Genomic DNA, 16,803 nt, shown 5'->3' on the forward strand with positions numbered 1-16,803 from the left:
GTGACTGCACGCCTGAAGGATGTGTATAGAAACTCGTTTTACCGTACTGGTGTGTCAATTTATAGATTAACCTTGAAGAGGGGAATAATCTAAATCTGCAAATAAATCGAAGACTAAGTTTGATCAGCGGAGAAAAAGAAACATGGACAGTTATAGCTCCTTTCTTGTACATTACAGTTAAGCGAATACATAAACACAGATCTCAAAACTTAACATTTTAATAGACTACCAAATTCTATATTTCACAAGACCCCCCAGAAATCAATCCAACAGAAAAATCACTCCTAAGATAAGTGAATATTGCACTGGCATGCAAGTGTTGAGGTTGCTACCTATCACTGAAACAATTCCAGGACAGAGTTGGCATGTCGGCTGGTACTAAGTGCCCAAAATGCAACTAAAACACTGATCACATTATTCTACATTGTCATATGTGTGCTAGACAGCTCAACATAATCTCTTTACTAAACGGACCTTCATATGGACTGCCATGTCTTATTTCCCAAGGGCTGTGTATCTCCTGGAAGAGAGAACTGGGGCAACAATTGATTGTTCTGTATAGATTTTCAATGAGCAGCATCAAAATATGTCATTCCTTTTTGAGAAGTGTATGTTTTGAAAGCTTGGGGTCTTGCATGGTACATATGTTTTTGTATACAAATGAAAGTTCTTAGAATGGCATTTTAACAAAGGGACTATAAGACTACCTATGCTACTTGGTCATTTCCCTGAAATCCATTTAGTACGAATTGTATACACAAATGTAGAAGAAATTCCAGTGGCAAGATGAATGCACTTCAGTCATATTTTGTAGCGTCACATCAAGTTATTTTTTCTGTTCTCAAAATTTAGGTTTAGGCAGCCTATACACGGAGCGTCTTTGTGACGTGTGTCATTTATGACGACCGTCAAAAAAGACGCTCGTTTTTAGATAACTGTACTTGCAAACGTCCTACACACGTAGCGTTAAAATGACGTTGTCATTATAGCGCCTGAGCGTTGTGCGTCATCCTGCTAATTTCAGAGAGCCTACACACGGAGCGTCTTTGTGACATGCGTCATTTATGACGACCGTCGAAAAAGACGCTCGTTTTTAGATAACTATACTCGCAAACGTTGCCCTACACACGCAGCGTTAAAATGACGGTTGTCATTATGGCGCCTAGCGTTGCGCGTCATCCTGCTAATTTGACGCGCAACGCTCAGGCGCCATAATGACGACTGTCATTTTAAAGCTGCGTGTGTAAAACAGCGTTTGCGAGTATAGTTATTGAAATTAGCAGGATGACGTGCATCGCTCAGGTGCCATAATGATGACCGTCATTTTAACGCTGCGTGTGTAGGACGTTTGTGAGTATAGTTATCTAAAAACGAGCGTCTTTTTTGACGGTCGTCATAAATGACGCACGTCACAAAGACGCTCCATGTGTAGTCTGCCTTAGGAGTTCAAAATTAAGTCAACATATCTTATTGCTGAAATTACCAGAACACGTTTATATAGAATTTTTTTTTCGTTTTCAGTAATCCTTACATTCCTGTACGAGTTATACGCATTTAATTTTCTTTTACCTGATTTCTCAGAATAGTTCCATTAATACTTCATGACACACACTAATGAAATCAATGTAAACAGTGGGAGAATCACTAGCCAAATCCTTGTGCTGTGTGCCATTTGTTGTGTGCCTCATCATCAGTGCTTTGACTACTCCATTATAGACTGATGGAGCTGGTAGATTGTGCCTGCTCAAGGACCACTGAAACCAATTTGTGAACACACTGTTCCTCTCTTCCAATTATATTATAGTTCGAAGCTGGATCTTTATCTTTGTAAATAAATGTCCTTTTTTTTTTTTTTTTTTTCCTTTTAGGTTGAAGTGTAAATCAATAAAGAACACAAGCTGAATATTACAGAATTTTATTTGGCCCTTTACACAATATGGAGTTATAATTGGACAGATGAAATACACTCAGAAGTCTCAAAAGATTGAAAGATTTATGCTTCTGTTTGAGGACTGATGTGAAACCTTTAACCCCTTAACTTTGCATTCACTATCAAGGTTTTGATGTTATCATTTATTGTAGTGCTTTATTAGCTCTTTGATCCTTCCAAAAATACAGTCCCTCTATCGCAGTTCTTCCCAGCCTCACATGACTTCTCCGTGAATGGAGTGAAGAGACACCACCAACTCAAGAACAATCTACAAAAATAACACCAGAGCAATTGCTCATCCCCCCCTCACAGAGGGTAATAATTGGGATCAGTAATGTTATTGTGCACTGGTGGCATAATCGGAAGCATGTTGATCTTGCATTCACTTAATTGTGGGTTTGAATTCCACATGTTTCTCCAATTCCCATCAGTGATTGTTACCTGCCCCAACAGTCCAACCACATAGGACTTTGGCTGCAGCTACAGGCTTCCTGGTGTAGTCTCCTTTACTTCTTTCATCAATGTTATCAAGGAACACAAGTACCACAGTCAATGACTACAACACTGACTCCATTAAGCAGTATTGCATTCCTGATCTTACCCAGACCTATTAGACAGCAATTTCAAGCACACCAAGATGAAGTGAACTTTACTTGGACTACCCAGGGAATCTTGGTTCTGAAATCTACTGAGTCATTAACAAAGAAATGACCCATGAATGTACATGATGATTTTGTAGATAAATGTAGAACTCTGCCACAAGGAGAAACCCCAATAATGAAACTAGGATCAAGAATTTGGTATCACAAAGCCTTAACAACTCTGTCAGACATGCAATCCAAACATCAGCACACAACAGTGTGAAGTAGTTTGGTAGTTTATCCTAAGGGCAGTGTAAGTGTAATGGACATTATGTGTGTGGTAGGCACTTGTTCAAGGTCAGGGAAGTGGAAAAATACAAAAAGTTGTACAAATTCTAAAATCACTGCCTGTCCAGTGAAGTACTCAGACCTGCATCACTGCAATGTGGAAGGTATATGCTACTTGTTAGTGGTTTGCTTTTGATTCTAGATCATATAAAATGTGTTATGAGTTTTCTGTTTTTTTTTTTTTTATAATGAACTTTCTTTACATTTTGCTGAAAACCCCTGTACACATGATGGACATTATGGAAGACTGTATTGTACATAATCATGCATGCCAACAACACAACATACACTTTATATGGGATTTGTGGGAAAACTGTGTTCTTGCTGTGGTGTTCTTCAGGGAGGCAGGACTGCTCAAATAGACAGTCTAGAGAATGACAACAACACATGATGTAAACAAAATGCTCCTACAGTGTTAGGGTTAAAAATCATAAATAGACATTTTAAGAATAAAACTGATATTTTCATATCACTGTTGTTTTTATATAGATAGGTATTAACATCTTTCACATTCTTGTACTTTCAGAGAAACTGTGTCATCATTTTTATTTATGAAATTAATTTTCTCATTTTCCTGCGCTGTGCATGGGCCCTCACTGAAACAATTATGCTTGATTCTCTCTGGTGGAAGTCGTATATTTTCTCATCAGTCCAAGTGAGGTCACGTATCCCAAAAAGATGGCACCGTTGGTTGGGAATGCTCTTAACGTCATCATCCAGAACCCTCTTGTGAAGACGCTCAAACCATCAGCTTTGTAGCTTTTCCGGGCACAATCCCAGAAGCCCTGAGTACGAAAGGTATTTGTCAATTATGAAGTAGAATTTCAAACCCGTGTTTGATGATTAATTCTAATTACAGTACTACCTCTCATTAACAGATGTCAATTAGCTGTGTTTTGTGGTGTTTTCGCTGTGTTTTTGGTGCTGTTGTTTAGTGCTGTGCAATCACTACACCCAAAAACCACCACAAATCAACGGATTATTCATGTCATCAGACACCGTTACCCCCCTTTTAGTCCGTTAATGAGAGGTAGTACTGTATTAACATTGTGGGCGAGATGTAGGGATGACCTTTCATCCAGGTAGTGCCAAGATAAGAGGGAGGAAGAGGGTGGAGGGGAGTGGATTGTGATAGGGATGGAATGGTTGGGAGTTGTTTTTATGCCTTTGGTTTTTGACTACCTCCCTTATAAGGGGGGAAAAAGCCTTCCTTTGGTATATGTATGTATGTATGTATTAACATTGTGTAGAGGTGCCCAAGAGGATGTGTGGAAGAGTGCTGGGAGTAGATATGTGTCACACAGATTGTCTCACAAAAGGTGGAGTTGGAACAGTGGAATGATTGGTGAGGTTGTTCATCATGTGAGGTGGAGGAGAGTCCCAGTTCACTGGAGAAGTGAATGTACAGTCATGCTATAAAAGAGGAATGGAGATAGATATGAATGTTGTAGATTTAGATGAATTAGCTTATTGAACGTGGTTGGGAAAGTGTATGGGTGTGAGTTAAGTGATAGATTTAGGAACAGATACTGGGGAAATCTGTGGTTCGGGAAGGAACAAAGCTGCTTGAATCAAGTATTTGTAGTAAGATAGGCTTGCGAGAAATATTTAGGAAAAGGTAAGGAAATATTTTGGGGATTTGTGGACTTGGAGAAAGCATATAATGGGACCAGCCAGTCTGTGGTCCCAGAGATAATTGGTTACAGCCACTGGCCTGGCCCACAAGTCTATTGAGGAAGAGATATTTTGTTAATAGAGGAATGTTGTGGGGCATGTTACAGATGAGAGAATGAGGAAGGGAGGAATGCTGTGTGGTGAAGCTGCAGGGATAAATCGGCTTCTGCTGTCCAGTTCTGTGTCGGAGAAGCTGTGACCTGATGCACTGGGTTTGACCTGAGCAATGTGGCAGAGTACAGAGTGACCATCTCTTAAGAACCTGAGACGTGAAAAGCGGGTAAGTAGGTCTTTTGGTATGAGGGATTGCACCTGGGTATATGGAATATAAAAAGAATATATATTTACAACAAATATTTCCTCAATGCTGTAAGCAAATGAAATTTAACTTGTAAAAAATAATGTAGCAAGATACAGTACATCCACAACAGCCTCGTTATGGATGTACTGTCTTGCTGCATTGCTTCTGACCCAGGGCAGTGGGTGAGATACAGGGATGATGCTTCATCCATGAGGAGCTAAGAAAAAGGAAACGAGGGTAGTGGATGGGAGTGGAATGGGGGGTGGAGTGGGTGGGTGTCTTTTGACTTGATTACCTCCCTTATAAGGGGGAAAAAAGCCCTTGGTATATAGATAGAAAAAGAAGTTCATATTTCATATATGATTATAATATGATGATAATGATATGGTTTAACGTCACAAACTCCCCCCTATCGGAAGGCTAGGACAGTGCCCCTCACAGAGGGCTTTGTAGCATGGAATTTAATGAACCATGCCCTTGGTTCAACTTCGCTGGTGGCAGGATTCAAACCACCATCCCCTCGACCTTCGCCGCAAGTGACGACGCCCTAACCCGCTCGGCCAGCGAGCTTCCATGATTACAATATACTCAACATAAATAGGTTGGCAGATGAGTCCATGATTACAATATACTCAACATAAATAGGTTGCCAGCATGTGCTTCTCATTACCTGCGTACAGGTCAAAACTATTCACCTTGTATGTTGGATTGTGGGGATCATCTGCCTGTATCCTGGATTTCACAACATCTAGTGGCAGAATCGAAGCCCAAGAGATAGCACCTAAATAAGAAAAGTAGTTTTGATTACATTTATAGTACAAAAAGAATGACATTCCCACTTGATTTCTCAAGTTTAAAATGTATATATATCAAAAGACTATATTTGTTAGCTAATCAATAATGGATTTAAGAAAGTAAAATGGAGAGATCAGAGGTGAAACACACCTTTTAGACAAGTGGCCAGTTTGCCTTCTAAGCTGATTCTAGATGATTTTATTTTTACAAGTTTGGAATGTGAAAACACGGAGCTGCTATTATTGTTCTTGTTTTGTCACATGTCTTTGTAAGTGGCTCAGCCATCTTTGTTTTGCTTGACAGTAATTATTGTAGATTTGGTGTTACCACTCTGATTGTTATTTTCTGTCAACTTTGTGATATTTCAACCAGTGACCCGAAAGCTGCAACCAAATCCTCACTTTCTCGTTGATCTTTGGACAATGACTGGGCTATTGCTTCTAGTCTCTCCTCATATGACTTGTTTGCAAGGCCAGGAGTCATTTTGGTTGCTGCTTTTTGTATTTTCTTTATATTCCTTACACCCCTCATGGGGTGAGGTAGTATGTGTGAGCAAAATTTGACGCAGCCCGAAGGGATATCTCCCTGTCCTCTCCTTTTATGCATGGGGGGACGGAGAGGGGGGCCACCGATTTAATGAAGCGGCCTTGCTGTGGATGTGCTGTGTCTTGCAACACTGCTTCTGACCCAGGGCAGTGGACAAGGTGCAGGGATGAGAGGGAGGGTGGAGGGGTGTGGAGTGTATTCAGGGATGGAATGGGTGGGAATGATTTTATGCCTTTTCCTTTTTGGCTACCTCCCTTGTAAGGAGGAAAAAGCCTTGGTATATGTATGTAGTATTTTCTGTCACTTTATTTCATTTTTTATTCTTGGCTTGAGGCATACATATGTTCCAAATCTTTTTGCAACAACCTACTATCCTCCTTATCTCTTTTCTCGTGATCTTTGTGTCATCTGCAAACATGTTATCATACCTTTTTATACCTTCCATCATGTCACTTGTGTAGATAAGGAATATTACAGTAGTTGGTACAGACCTTTGTGGGACTGATTTACCAAGTACATAACACAGTATCCTTTGCAAATGTTTTATGGGGAAACTGTCATTTACTTGTTATGTTTTCTCCAATTTCACCCTTCTACCATTGAGATAAAAAAATTTTCTGAGGTATATTTTAATTGCCAGATGATTTTATTCAGCTGAAATGAGCCATTGGTGCAACGGGGCCAACTAAAACCCTAGAGCAAAAACATAAATACTTTCACATTACAAAAATATATGTAACTGTCTAAGGAAATACATAAAAAACAATTACAATTATATAAAGCAAGAAATCTGAAGCCATACTGTGAAGATGCTGTTCCAAGTACTTACTAGCAACAATTATCTTCACTGACTGCTATGTCAACTTAAAAATGGGTTAAAAAAATTCATAATAATTGCTGCCTAGAGTTTCACTAACTGGAAACTTGTAGCTCCACAGTGGCTGCTTCTGGCTGTGGAGTCTTCCCATAAAAATCACTATAGAGAACCTTGGACTGTTGTCTGTGTTGTAATATTGTGTGACTTTACATCACTGCCTAGTGTAGGCCTTATGGTCTCTTGCAGTCTCCTTTATTCTTATGTTGTGTTATGTTCTTAAAGTAGTAGAGGGGAAGCAATCACCAGTTGTCTGTTCTCTTTATGTGAAAAGGTGGAGGATATAGATCATAGAGAGCTTGGGCCTGGGGATAGAATGTCAGCCCCTCTGGACTGCAACTACAGATGGAAGACTGGGCATTGATGGGTTTTGAAGTTGGGCGGCAGGAAAATGATTCTTTTTGACATCCATCTTGTAGAATGAGCACTAGCAGGTACCTGTTATTGGTCCATAACAATAACTTTTTATATATGAAGTTCAACTAAATTGTAAAACTATTGATAATCAATACTGTATTATTATTCTGCTATGCATGCAATTAGAAAAAATAGTGATTGTGAACCCAAGAGGAGTATGTTAAGCGGTTTCATTTAAATCTACGAGTAAAGACATGTTCCTACCTGCCACCCCTCCTGCCCAAAAAACAGTACCAAGTGGAGGGTCTTTTTCCTGATCTGTCAGGTGGCAGTACAACAGCATGTACACTGCACTGGCTATGACATCCCTAGAATGTAAAAAAATGAAGCAAAATATATACTAAACTGGCAATGTATAACCAAACTAATGATTACAAACATGCTCCAATATCAACACAAATCTGCATAGCTAAATATTTAACCTAGCATGCTGATGGAAACAAGCCTACACTACAAGTTTCCAAACTTTTTGATACAAAGTTCTCAATATCCTATGTGTACAAACATTTTAGTAATATTAGTAAAACTATAACAATGTTTATGTGTCATATGTGTACTGACTGGTATTACTCATGATTGTCTCTGGTCCCCTTAACCCCCTACGTATGTTGTCTGTGTGACTTAGTGTAGAATAACAATCTGATGAGGACCACAATGGAAATAAGCGTACATGCTTTTTGTGTTATCCTCGGCAATTTGCAATTATTATTCCGAACTATGTGTTCTTGTACATTAATTCATTGCCAAATAAAGTCTATCTATCTAAGTTCCCTTGCAGTCAAACTTGAGTGTGTGGCACATCCCTTAGCTGACTTTCCATTCTCAACATAGATCAATCAATCTATTGACCCAGGTCTCGCCTTGTAAGACCCACAGTTCCCAGGTAATCAGCTCATAAGGCACTTGGGGTAAGAGATATTATGGTGTCTGGGTAAGGCTAGAGTGGGACAATGGAGGATGGTTTTAGTGTCTTTGTGTGGTGATTGGATCTAGGATTTGCTCCTGTGTTGATGGTGACTTGCCAGTGTTCTTGTTTGTTGTTGGAGAGATTTCTCTGTAGGGCTGATGTGATATCTAAAAAGATATATGTATATATATATATATATATATATATACACTTTTTTTTTTTCTTCAAATTCTGTCTCTTATAATTGTTGAAAAAAAAATGGTACAAGGACTTTGATCTTTTCTACAAAATTTTGGTTGAAAAAAACAAAACAAAACATAAATTGCACATTGTAGGGAAAAAGTATTCTTTTTTTCCTTCAGACCTGTCTAGGGGTATGTGGTATGAAATTTCACTGAAACTGGTTGAAAATTGTGGGCACACCAAAGACAGCAGCCCACTTTTTTCCCAAAGAGATCTCTGTGAGAGACTAAGGACTGTTGCCAACCAACATGAAGCAGTGGGTTTCCAATGAAACATGAAGCACCCGTTTGCTGCTGCTATCACCATCATCTGGATACTCGCTGGTCGAGCAGGTTAGGGCATTGTTACTTGTGTCGAAGGTCAAGATGATGACGATTCAAACCCTGCTCAGGGCGAGTTGAACTAAGGGCACAGTTCATTAAATTCCCTGCTACAAAGGCCACTGTAAGGGATACTGTCATAGCCTCTCGATAGGGGTTTCTGATGTCAAATCAAATCAATCATCATCATCATCATCATCACAACATCATCATTCTTCTTCATCACCATCATCATTATCATCATCATCATCGAGATGATGGGGAGGAGAAGTGGAGAGTGGTTCTGAATGGATGACCAAGTGACACTGCCCAAAGGGATTTCTTTTTATGTGGTGGGGGGAGGGAGGGTCATCATGTAATGAAGTGATGGGGATAAACCGGGTTTTGGCTGTCAGGCCCTGCTGTGGTGTAATGCTGCCATATGTCTTTTTTTGGAAGTATATATAGTACAGGAAGGGAGGGAGGAGGGTGGAGGGGAGTGGAATATATGGGAAATGAAATGGGTGGGAGTGATTTCTATGCCTTTTTCTTTTTGGCTACCCCCTGTGTAGGGGGGAAAAAGCCTTTGGTATATGTATGTATGTATATATAGTACAGGGATTTCTTGATTTATGTGTGTTTAGAATATGTGATTCTGGAATAACATGAGACAAAAAAACCTAGTCATTTTATCATATTACATGGATTATTTAGAATAACAAGATGTAAAAAATAGAGTAAGCAATAAAAAAACTTAACTGTTCACTTTGTGATTTTTACATTACGCGATCCCTTCAGGAACATATCCCTTGCATAAATCAAGAAATCCCTGTATAGTATTTTGTTTCATGGTGATGTCATGTAGGATGTGTATCCCACCCCCCTCCCTATCCTTTCTCCTTGTTGACTTACGTGACTTCCTTCGTCTTAGCAACAAAACTTCCTTTCCACCCTATCGCATTCTCTGTGTTTTGGCGGGAAGGAAGTGTACCCTAGCCTGGGGAACACACTCATCCGAGTCCATGGTGACGGAACTTTGCCTTGGGCTATTTGCAAAAATTCTGCATTCAAGAGAAGAATGGAAGCTTGGGGTGGTTCCATAACACTGGGAGTATAGATGTCACTATAATCACCCGAATGGAGTAACTCAGCTTGAATAGGTGGATACATACAGGGATTAGGTACACAAAGATGTTAACCTAAAGAGTGGGATGTCAATAGATGAAGGGTGGTATTACCCGCAGGTGCTGTGCGTCATTCTACTGAGGGAACTACATTAAAAAAAAAAATTCTTCTCCTCCCCCCTACAATGAGATAGTGAGATATATAGATATAGAGAACGAGATATGGATATATAGTCACTAGTTATAGCTAGATTATTATTGTATTTGGGAAAAAAAAATTGGGTCATGCATTTCTACTGAGGGAACAGGCTAGTTGCCAGGCAAGGTGTCAGTGTCTCCAACTCAACACACATGATAAATTGGTGAAATGAATTAGTGATTTAGTGCAGTGTGGCCTCTGTTGCTCACTGTATGCTAGAAGTCTAGATATGAAGTGTTGGTGAAAAGGAAGAGTTCAGTGTTTTATTTTTTATTTCATTTTATTTATTTATCTATTTTACTTATGTATTTTTTGAATGGCTACAGGAATGTTGACGTAAAATAACATAAACAAACCCTCATGTCTTATCTTTCAGACCCTTCCTGCCACAAAATTTTCTTAAGGTATTATTGTTTTTATTGAATTAATGAATTTATTGAATTATTGAATTTATTGAATTAACGTATAAAGTAGAAATTGAAAAATAAAGATAAAAAAATTATTAATTGAAATAAACCACCATTACAGAGATGCTGTGCCTTGCTGCATTGCTTCTAACCAGAGCAGTGGGTGGGGGACAGGGATTACCCTTCACCCACAAGGAGCTATGAAAGGGACAACAGATGGGTATAGAACAGATACATGCCTTGGCTGGCAATCCTCCATACAAGGGCTGAAAAGTGCCCTTTGGCATATGTGTGTATTTACTATTATTGCTCTCACGTGGATGCCCAGTGGATAACATGTTGAACTCATGAGCAGGTGGTCATGAGTTTGATTCCTGGGACACGCTGTGGGCTATGCTGCATTGGTTCCCAATAGCCCTGGCCAGGCAGGGAAGTGACCCAAGATCGACCTAAAAAACCCTGCGGCTTGCTGCAACTGACAAGGCTTTGTTCTACAAGGGGTTTCTCACGTCCCAGTGTGTGGGAGTGGGATGGTGAGACTTAGATGGTGAGTGAGTATTACTATTATTATCATTATCATCATCATCATTATTATTATTATTATTATACTATTAATGTTATTTTTTATGAATGATATTTTGACGCAGGCTGAAGGGATTTCTCCCCATCTTCTCTTTTCCTGCATGAGGGGACAGAGAGGGGAGGGGGGTTGCTGATTAAATAAAATGGCCTTGCTGTGGATGTGCTGTCTTGCTACATTGCTTCTGACCCAGGGCAGGGGGCGAGATGCAGGGATGACCTGTCATCCAGAAGGAGCCAAGATAAGAGGGAGGGCTGGGGGGTGGGGTGGGGTGAATGGTAGTGGAGTATGTAGGGATGAAATGGGTGGGAGTGGATTTTATGCCTGTTTTTGGCTACCTCCCTTGTAAGGGGGAAAAAGCCATTGGTATATGTATGTATGTATTATTGTTATCAGCATCATCAACACTACTCACATAATTGAAAATTTTAACACTTTCTCTTGAGCAAGTTTGTTTCTGATTAGGATTTCTTTCTCCGTGGGTTAAATACTCTTTCAGTACAATTTTCACATCCATGATCCATCTACATACTACCATCCAAGCCCTAGTCACTTTTACACTACTAACTTGCATGAAACCACCAAGCTTGGCAAGAGACCTTACCTGAACCAATTTGGTATTTTCATATTATTAGCATCATACCTGCAATTCCTCCTGCAAAGATCAGTTCAGCAGGAGAAGCCTTTTCTTCCCCACCAGCTATGGCTTGGATTACCAGTTCATAGATGGTCATGTACAAACCAAACGAAGGAATGTCTCTGCAAGACATACAAACTTTTAGGGGCTTTAATCAAAATACTTTTTGCACAATATAGTGACTATCACAAGATCATGAATTATATATCATTTGTTCAATTGTAATTCTGACTAAAAGATATGATTATGACCCTGTATTTCACTGTTTATGGAAAACAAAAATAATTCTTTAACCCAAATTTGACGGGCCTGAGATGTTGTTGACGCATCTCACTCTCGGACGTCTTATCTACTTAACTTCCGCGCATAGCGGGGTTTCTGTATAAGGCCAGGGCCCTTCAGATTCACGAACATGTATTATTTATTATTATGTGTTGTGATGTGTTCATATGAGAATAAAATTTGTAAGACATCCTAAATTTATGTAAGCTTGAGTTTGGTTGCTTATATTACTAAGAGAAGCTTCAACTACCTTGTTTTTTTTATTTTATTTATGTATATCAGGTTCCATCCTTTACATATATGTTTATGTAATAAAAATAGTGATCACAAAATAATTTTTATTGAATTTACAAAAAGGAAAATAATAAAATTAGAAGCACCACATATATGCGGCAGCCCGTCCTCTGGTCCACTGGTGGTCAGTCTAGAAGACATGTCTGTGTTCTGCGTAGTTATTGAAGCACTTCCCTGGGCAGAAACCTAACTTACACTTGGCACACCAGTAGAAGGAGTCTTTTCTTGTCCCACTTTCTAAGCGACACTGGCGACAGCGTTTTCTTTTCTTGTCTGGGACTTCAGTCAAAAGATGACCTGGTCGTACACCTATAACTCCTGGTCCTGGTGATGGTGAGCGGCATCTGGTGTGATGAGGTTGAATAAGGTCTTCTATCAGCTCCAGCCTGTCATCCAGATGTGATTTGGTGCTTCCAAGTGCCCGGTGAATGAGATGAGTGTTCACAATGGCAGTGTCCAGCAGATGAAAAAATAACTTTATGTACCACTTGTTGGTTTTTTCGCGGTACAGGGTACGATTGTGCCATTTGATCAGACAAGTCCACTCCTTTCATTCCTAGATTATAATCTAGGATGGCTTGTGGCTTGTGGCGTACCTCTCCCCTCCTGTTGGGTGGAAGGGGTTCCATGTTGTCTCTGTGCATTGTTGAGAGGATGTTTACTCTCCTCTTGTCCATCCAGGATATACATATCATGCCTGTAGCTGTTGACCGTGATGTTATCTCTCCTTTCTTCTTTACTACCATATCTTTTGGCATGAACTTTCTATTCATCCTTACTGTGCCAGCCACATTTGTTCGCCTTGCCTGGAGGTAGTGAAAAAGTTGTGGTGACGAATACCAATTGTCCACATACAAGTCGTATCCTTTGTCCATCATGTCAGCCTTCGTCATCAGATCAACAACTGCCCTCATAGCCACTGGATCATTTCCTGGTTCCTTCCCCATATAAACCTTGAAAGCTATGGTGTAGCCAGCAGCAGGACCATCACTGCAGCACAACTTGTATACCTTCAGACCAAACCGTGACCGCTTTGAGGGATTATACTGGACAGCATGATGTCTGCCACGATATGCCAAGAGACTCTCATCGACTGTCACAATTTTGGGGGATGTATAAACAGTCTTGAAGGTGAAGTCAAACATATCAATGATGTGCCTTAGCTTCCACAACTTGTCATTGTCCTTCTGAGGATCCATATTATTGGAAAAATGCATATTTGATGCAATCATGGAGTATCGGTCCCTACTCATGGTCTCACCAAATATTTCGGAGTGCAGAAGTTTGCTTTTTGACCAGAAGTGCTGTGCATGCGGACGATTCTGCACTCCCATGAGAAGACGGAGACCTATGAAGGCCTTCATCTCAGTCTCGTCCACAGGTGTCCAAGGCTTCGAATGGGCATAGGCTTTGGGTGGGTTCTGGCTGGCATATGTGTTTGTCTCCTCAGCAAATCTTTCCCACATTTCAGGAGGGAATAAAGAGGAAAATACATCAGACACAGTGGAGTATCCATCCAGATCTTCATTCTGTACTCCTGGAGAACCAGAGAAAGCAAATCTCCTTGGTACGTTATTTTTCTTCTTCCACTGGAAACCAGATGTACCTGGTGCATTCCTGTCGTGCTCCTTCCTCACCACATTGGCTAGCGGCTCGTCCGAGTCTATTGATGAATCATGTATATTTACATAATCCAATTCTCCCCATTCTTCATCACTGCCCTCACTTGAGCTGTCCACGTCCTCAGGATCCCAGTCAGAATCGCCTACTTGTTGTTGTGTACCCGAAGTAGAGGGTACAGGTTGTTGTGTACCCGATGGTACAAGTTGTGTTCCACTTGCAGATGGAATGGCACGCCTTTTGGGTGATGGAGCAAGAGGTGCAGGGTCATCTTCGTCAGAGGATGATATACGCAAAGGGCGAGACTTGGAAGTAGGCCTTCTATGACTCGTAGGTCGAGAAGTTGAACGTAGAGAGGTTGAGGGCTGGCGAGGCATGTTAGCAGTTCAGAGGCCTGGCGAGAAACGACTTCAACCGGCTGAGTCTGAGTCTCGCCTTATATATAGCTCTATGGCCAATCATAGATAGCCAAGTGTAACATAATTTATTATCCAATCTCAGATCGTCTTATAAAATAATACATTTCAAATAAACCATTCAGAATGCGCCAATTCGGTGACATCATTCACCCCTCACCTCTATGGCCAATCATAGATAGTGTAACATAATTTATTATCCAATCTCAGATCGTCTTATAAGATAATATATTTCAAATAAACCAATCAGAATGCGCCAATTCGGTGACATCATTCACCCCTCACCTCTATGGCCAATCATAGATAGCCAAGTGTAACATAATTTATTATCCAATCTCAGATCGTCTTATAAAATAATACATTTCAAATAAACCAATCAGAATGCGCCAATTCGGTGACATCATTCACCCCTCACCTCTATGGTCAATCATAGATAGTGTAACATAATTTATTATCCAATCTCAGATCGTCTTATAAGATAATATATTTCAAATAAACCAATCAGAATGCGCCAATTCGGTGACATCATTCACCCCCCCTTGAGTAGGGGGGTATTGGAGTAATGAGGCGAAACTAATTATCCCCCCAGTCCCCCTCCCCTCTTACTTCAAATGGTAAACAAAGAACCTCTGGCCTTATAGGATAAAAAGACGCACATATGCTGAGGACCGAGAACAAGAGACAACACCGCATTTGTGCGTTCCCCGTAAATTTGGAACGTGGCTATGTAACGCATATATGCTGACACCCGATATCTTCAGAAATTTGCAAGTACCACATATATGCTGACCCCGAAATCTTGGAACAAAAGTGATTGCCGCACATGTGCGGCACCCGGGCAATTTGGGTTAAAGTGATCCATGTCACGAGACCATTAGACGTTGGGTTATACTTTATCAAGAACACCTCATGTAAAGCTTATAAGCTTAGGAACCAACTACAGGTACCTGCTAATGGTGGTCCTACAGCACAGGTGTTGGAGATAAACATCACACCACTTATATTCAAAATCTATCAACAGAAAAATAGAAAGGGTGGCAGTCAGAATGATGCCCAGCCTGGCTGATAAAATATATGAGGAACGGGGCAAGAGCAATAGTGTGATAGTTATCTTCAGAATGGAGGAAGGAATAAGAAAAATTAAAGAAGACAAATTTCTTAACGGGTGTTGAAAGGATTACTTTTTACATAAACGTATGAACTTGTGAGCCAAATTAGAAGAAATAATGGTAGACTTCATAAATGAAATTAAGACAAAGTTTGATAAATGAAGAAAGAGGACTCCATGAGGATAGCTCCCATTCTGTATTCTAGAATATTGGTTTTTATCATTTACCTGACTTGTAATCAACAACTATTACCCTCCTGGATGAGAGCTTAGAGCTCGTGTATTGCCTGATCTATGGATAATGCTTCTGACCTTATGCACAACTTCTTGCCCAAGAGAGTAGTCATGATGACTTGTAGTATTGTGATATTTTTTCAAGCCTTGGATGAGGAATGAACTCGCAACTGACGAGTTAGCAGTCAAAAGCGGTACCACTGCACCAGAAGGCAAATGAATTATGTCTGGTGGTGGAGCCCAAAGGGAGCATGTCTCCAAAGCATACCCTAAACTTTTGATCAACTTTGACTATTTTTTTTCTTGCCCTTAACCTCCTCCATATGATGACACCTACATAGGCATAATGAAACTCGAGTGGGTATACAGTAAGTCCTCATTATACGGTACATATGCGTTCCTGAAAACCTTACCGCAAATTGAAATTATCGTATACCGAACCCAAGTTTCGACACGTGGCAGACGTACCTTCTCCCTGCTTTTTCCTCTTCAAAATATCTAATTTTACCTCCAAAACACGAGCGGATACCGTATCTGTGAATTTTTCTTACCGTAAATAGAATTGAGGGTAGTAATTACCAAATAGCGTAACTGTGAATTTACCAGATAAAGAGGATGCCAGGATTGGCGTTTTGATTATATTTATTTTGTAGTTGTAGCCTAGTGACCCCTGAATTCTGTTAACTGGCTTGATTTTGTTTTTAAGTGTTTATTATTGCTCAGAGTGAAAGGGAACAGGTAAATCAATGGTGACTTAATTTTTCATAATTCAAGTATTGTGATGCATCATCTAATCATTGTACATCAGGCATCCGATGCTGCACGTGAGAATTTGACTCGTACTGAAGAGGTTAAACATTTAGATGGCAAATGATGATTTTTCCTTGTTCCCACTCCTGCTGGCTGGCAACACAGAAATGGACCCATACTAATATATCGCAGATGATGATCCAAAGCTTCTTTCCTGAGAGATCTATAGAAAGTTCC

The 16,803-nt window shown here is 40.1% G+C and overlaps 1 protein-coding gene across 7 annotated transcripts in view; it reads right to left on the minus strand.

The window, feature by feature from the left end:
* Positions 1-1,899: 1,899 nt before the first annotated feature.
* LOC143020723 (solute carrier family 25 member 45-like) overlaps positions 1,900-16,803 on the minus strand; it is a 48,840-nt gene continuing 33,936 nt past the window's right edge. For 6 of the 7 annotated variants that reach the window (XM_076177413.1, XM_076177410.1, XM_076177416.1 and 3 more), the window contains exons 6-8: positions 11,869-11,984; positions 5,530-5,615; positions 1,900-3,644 (exon numbers count right to left, since the gene is read on the minus strand). In XM_076177413.1, the coding sequence (XP_076033528.1) occupies positions 3,465-3,644; positions 5,530-5,615; positions 11,869-11,984 (382 nt within the window). In that variant the 3' untranslated portion in view covers positions 1,900-3,464. Of the gene's footprint in view, positions 3,645-5,529; positions 5,616-7,670; positions 7,775-11,868; positions 11,985-16,803 lie in introns of all 7 variants that reach the window. The other variant, XM_076177417.1, reaches the window with a different exon arrangement.

This window comes from Oratosquilla oratoria, chromosome 40 (assembly GCF_046742065.1).
Source record: "Oratosquilla oratoria isolate Oo_2021 chromosome 40, ASM4674206v1, whole genome shotgun sequence".
Lineage (NCBI taxonomy): Eukaryota > Metazoa > Arthropoda > Malacostraca > Stomatopoda > Squillidae > Oratosquilla > Oratosquilla oratoria.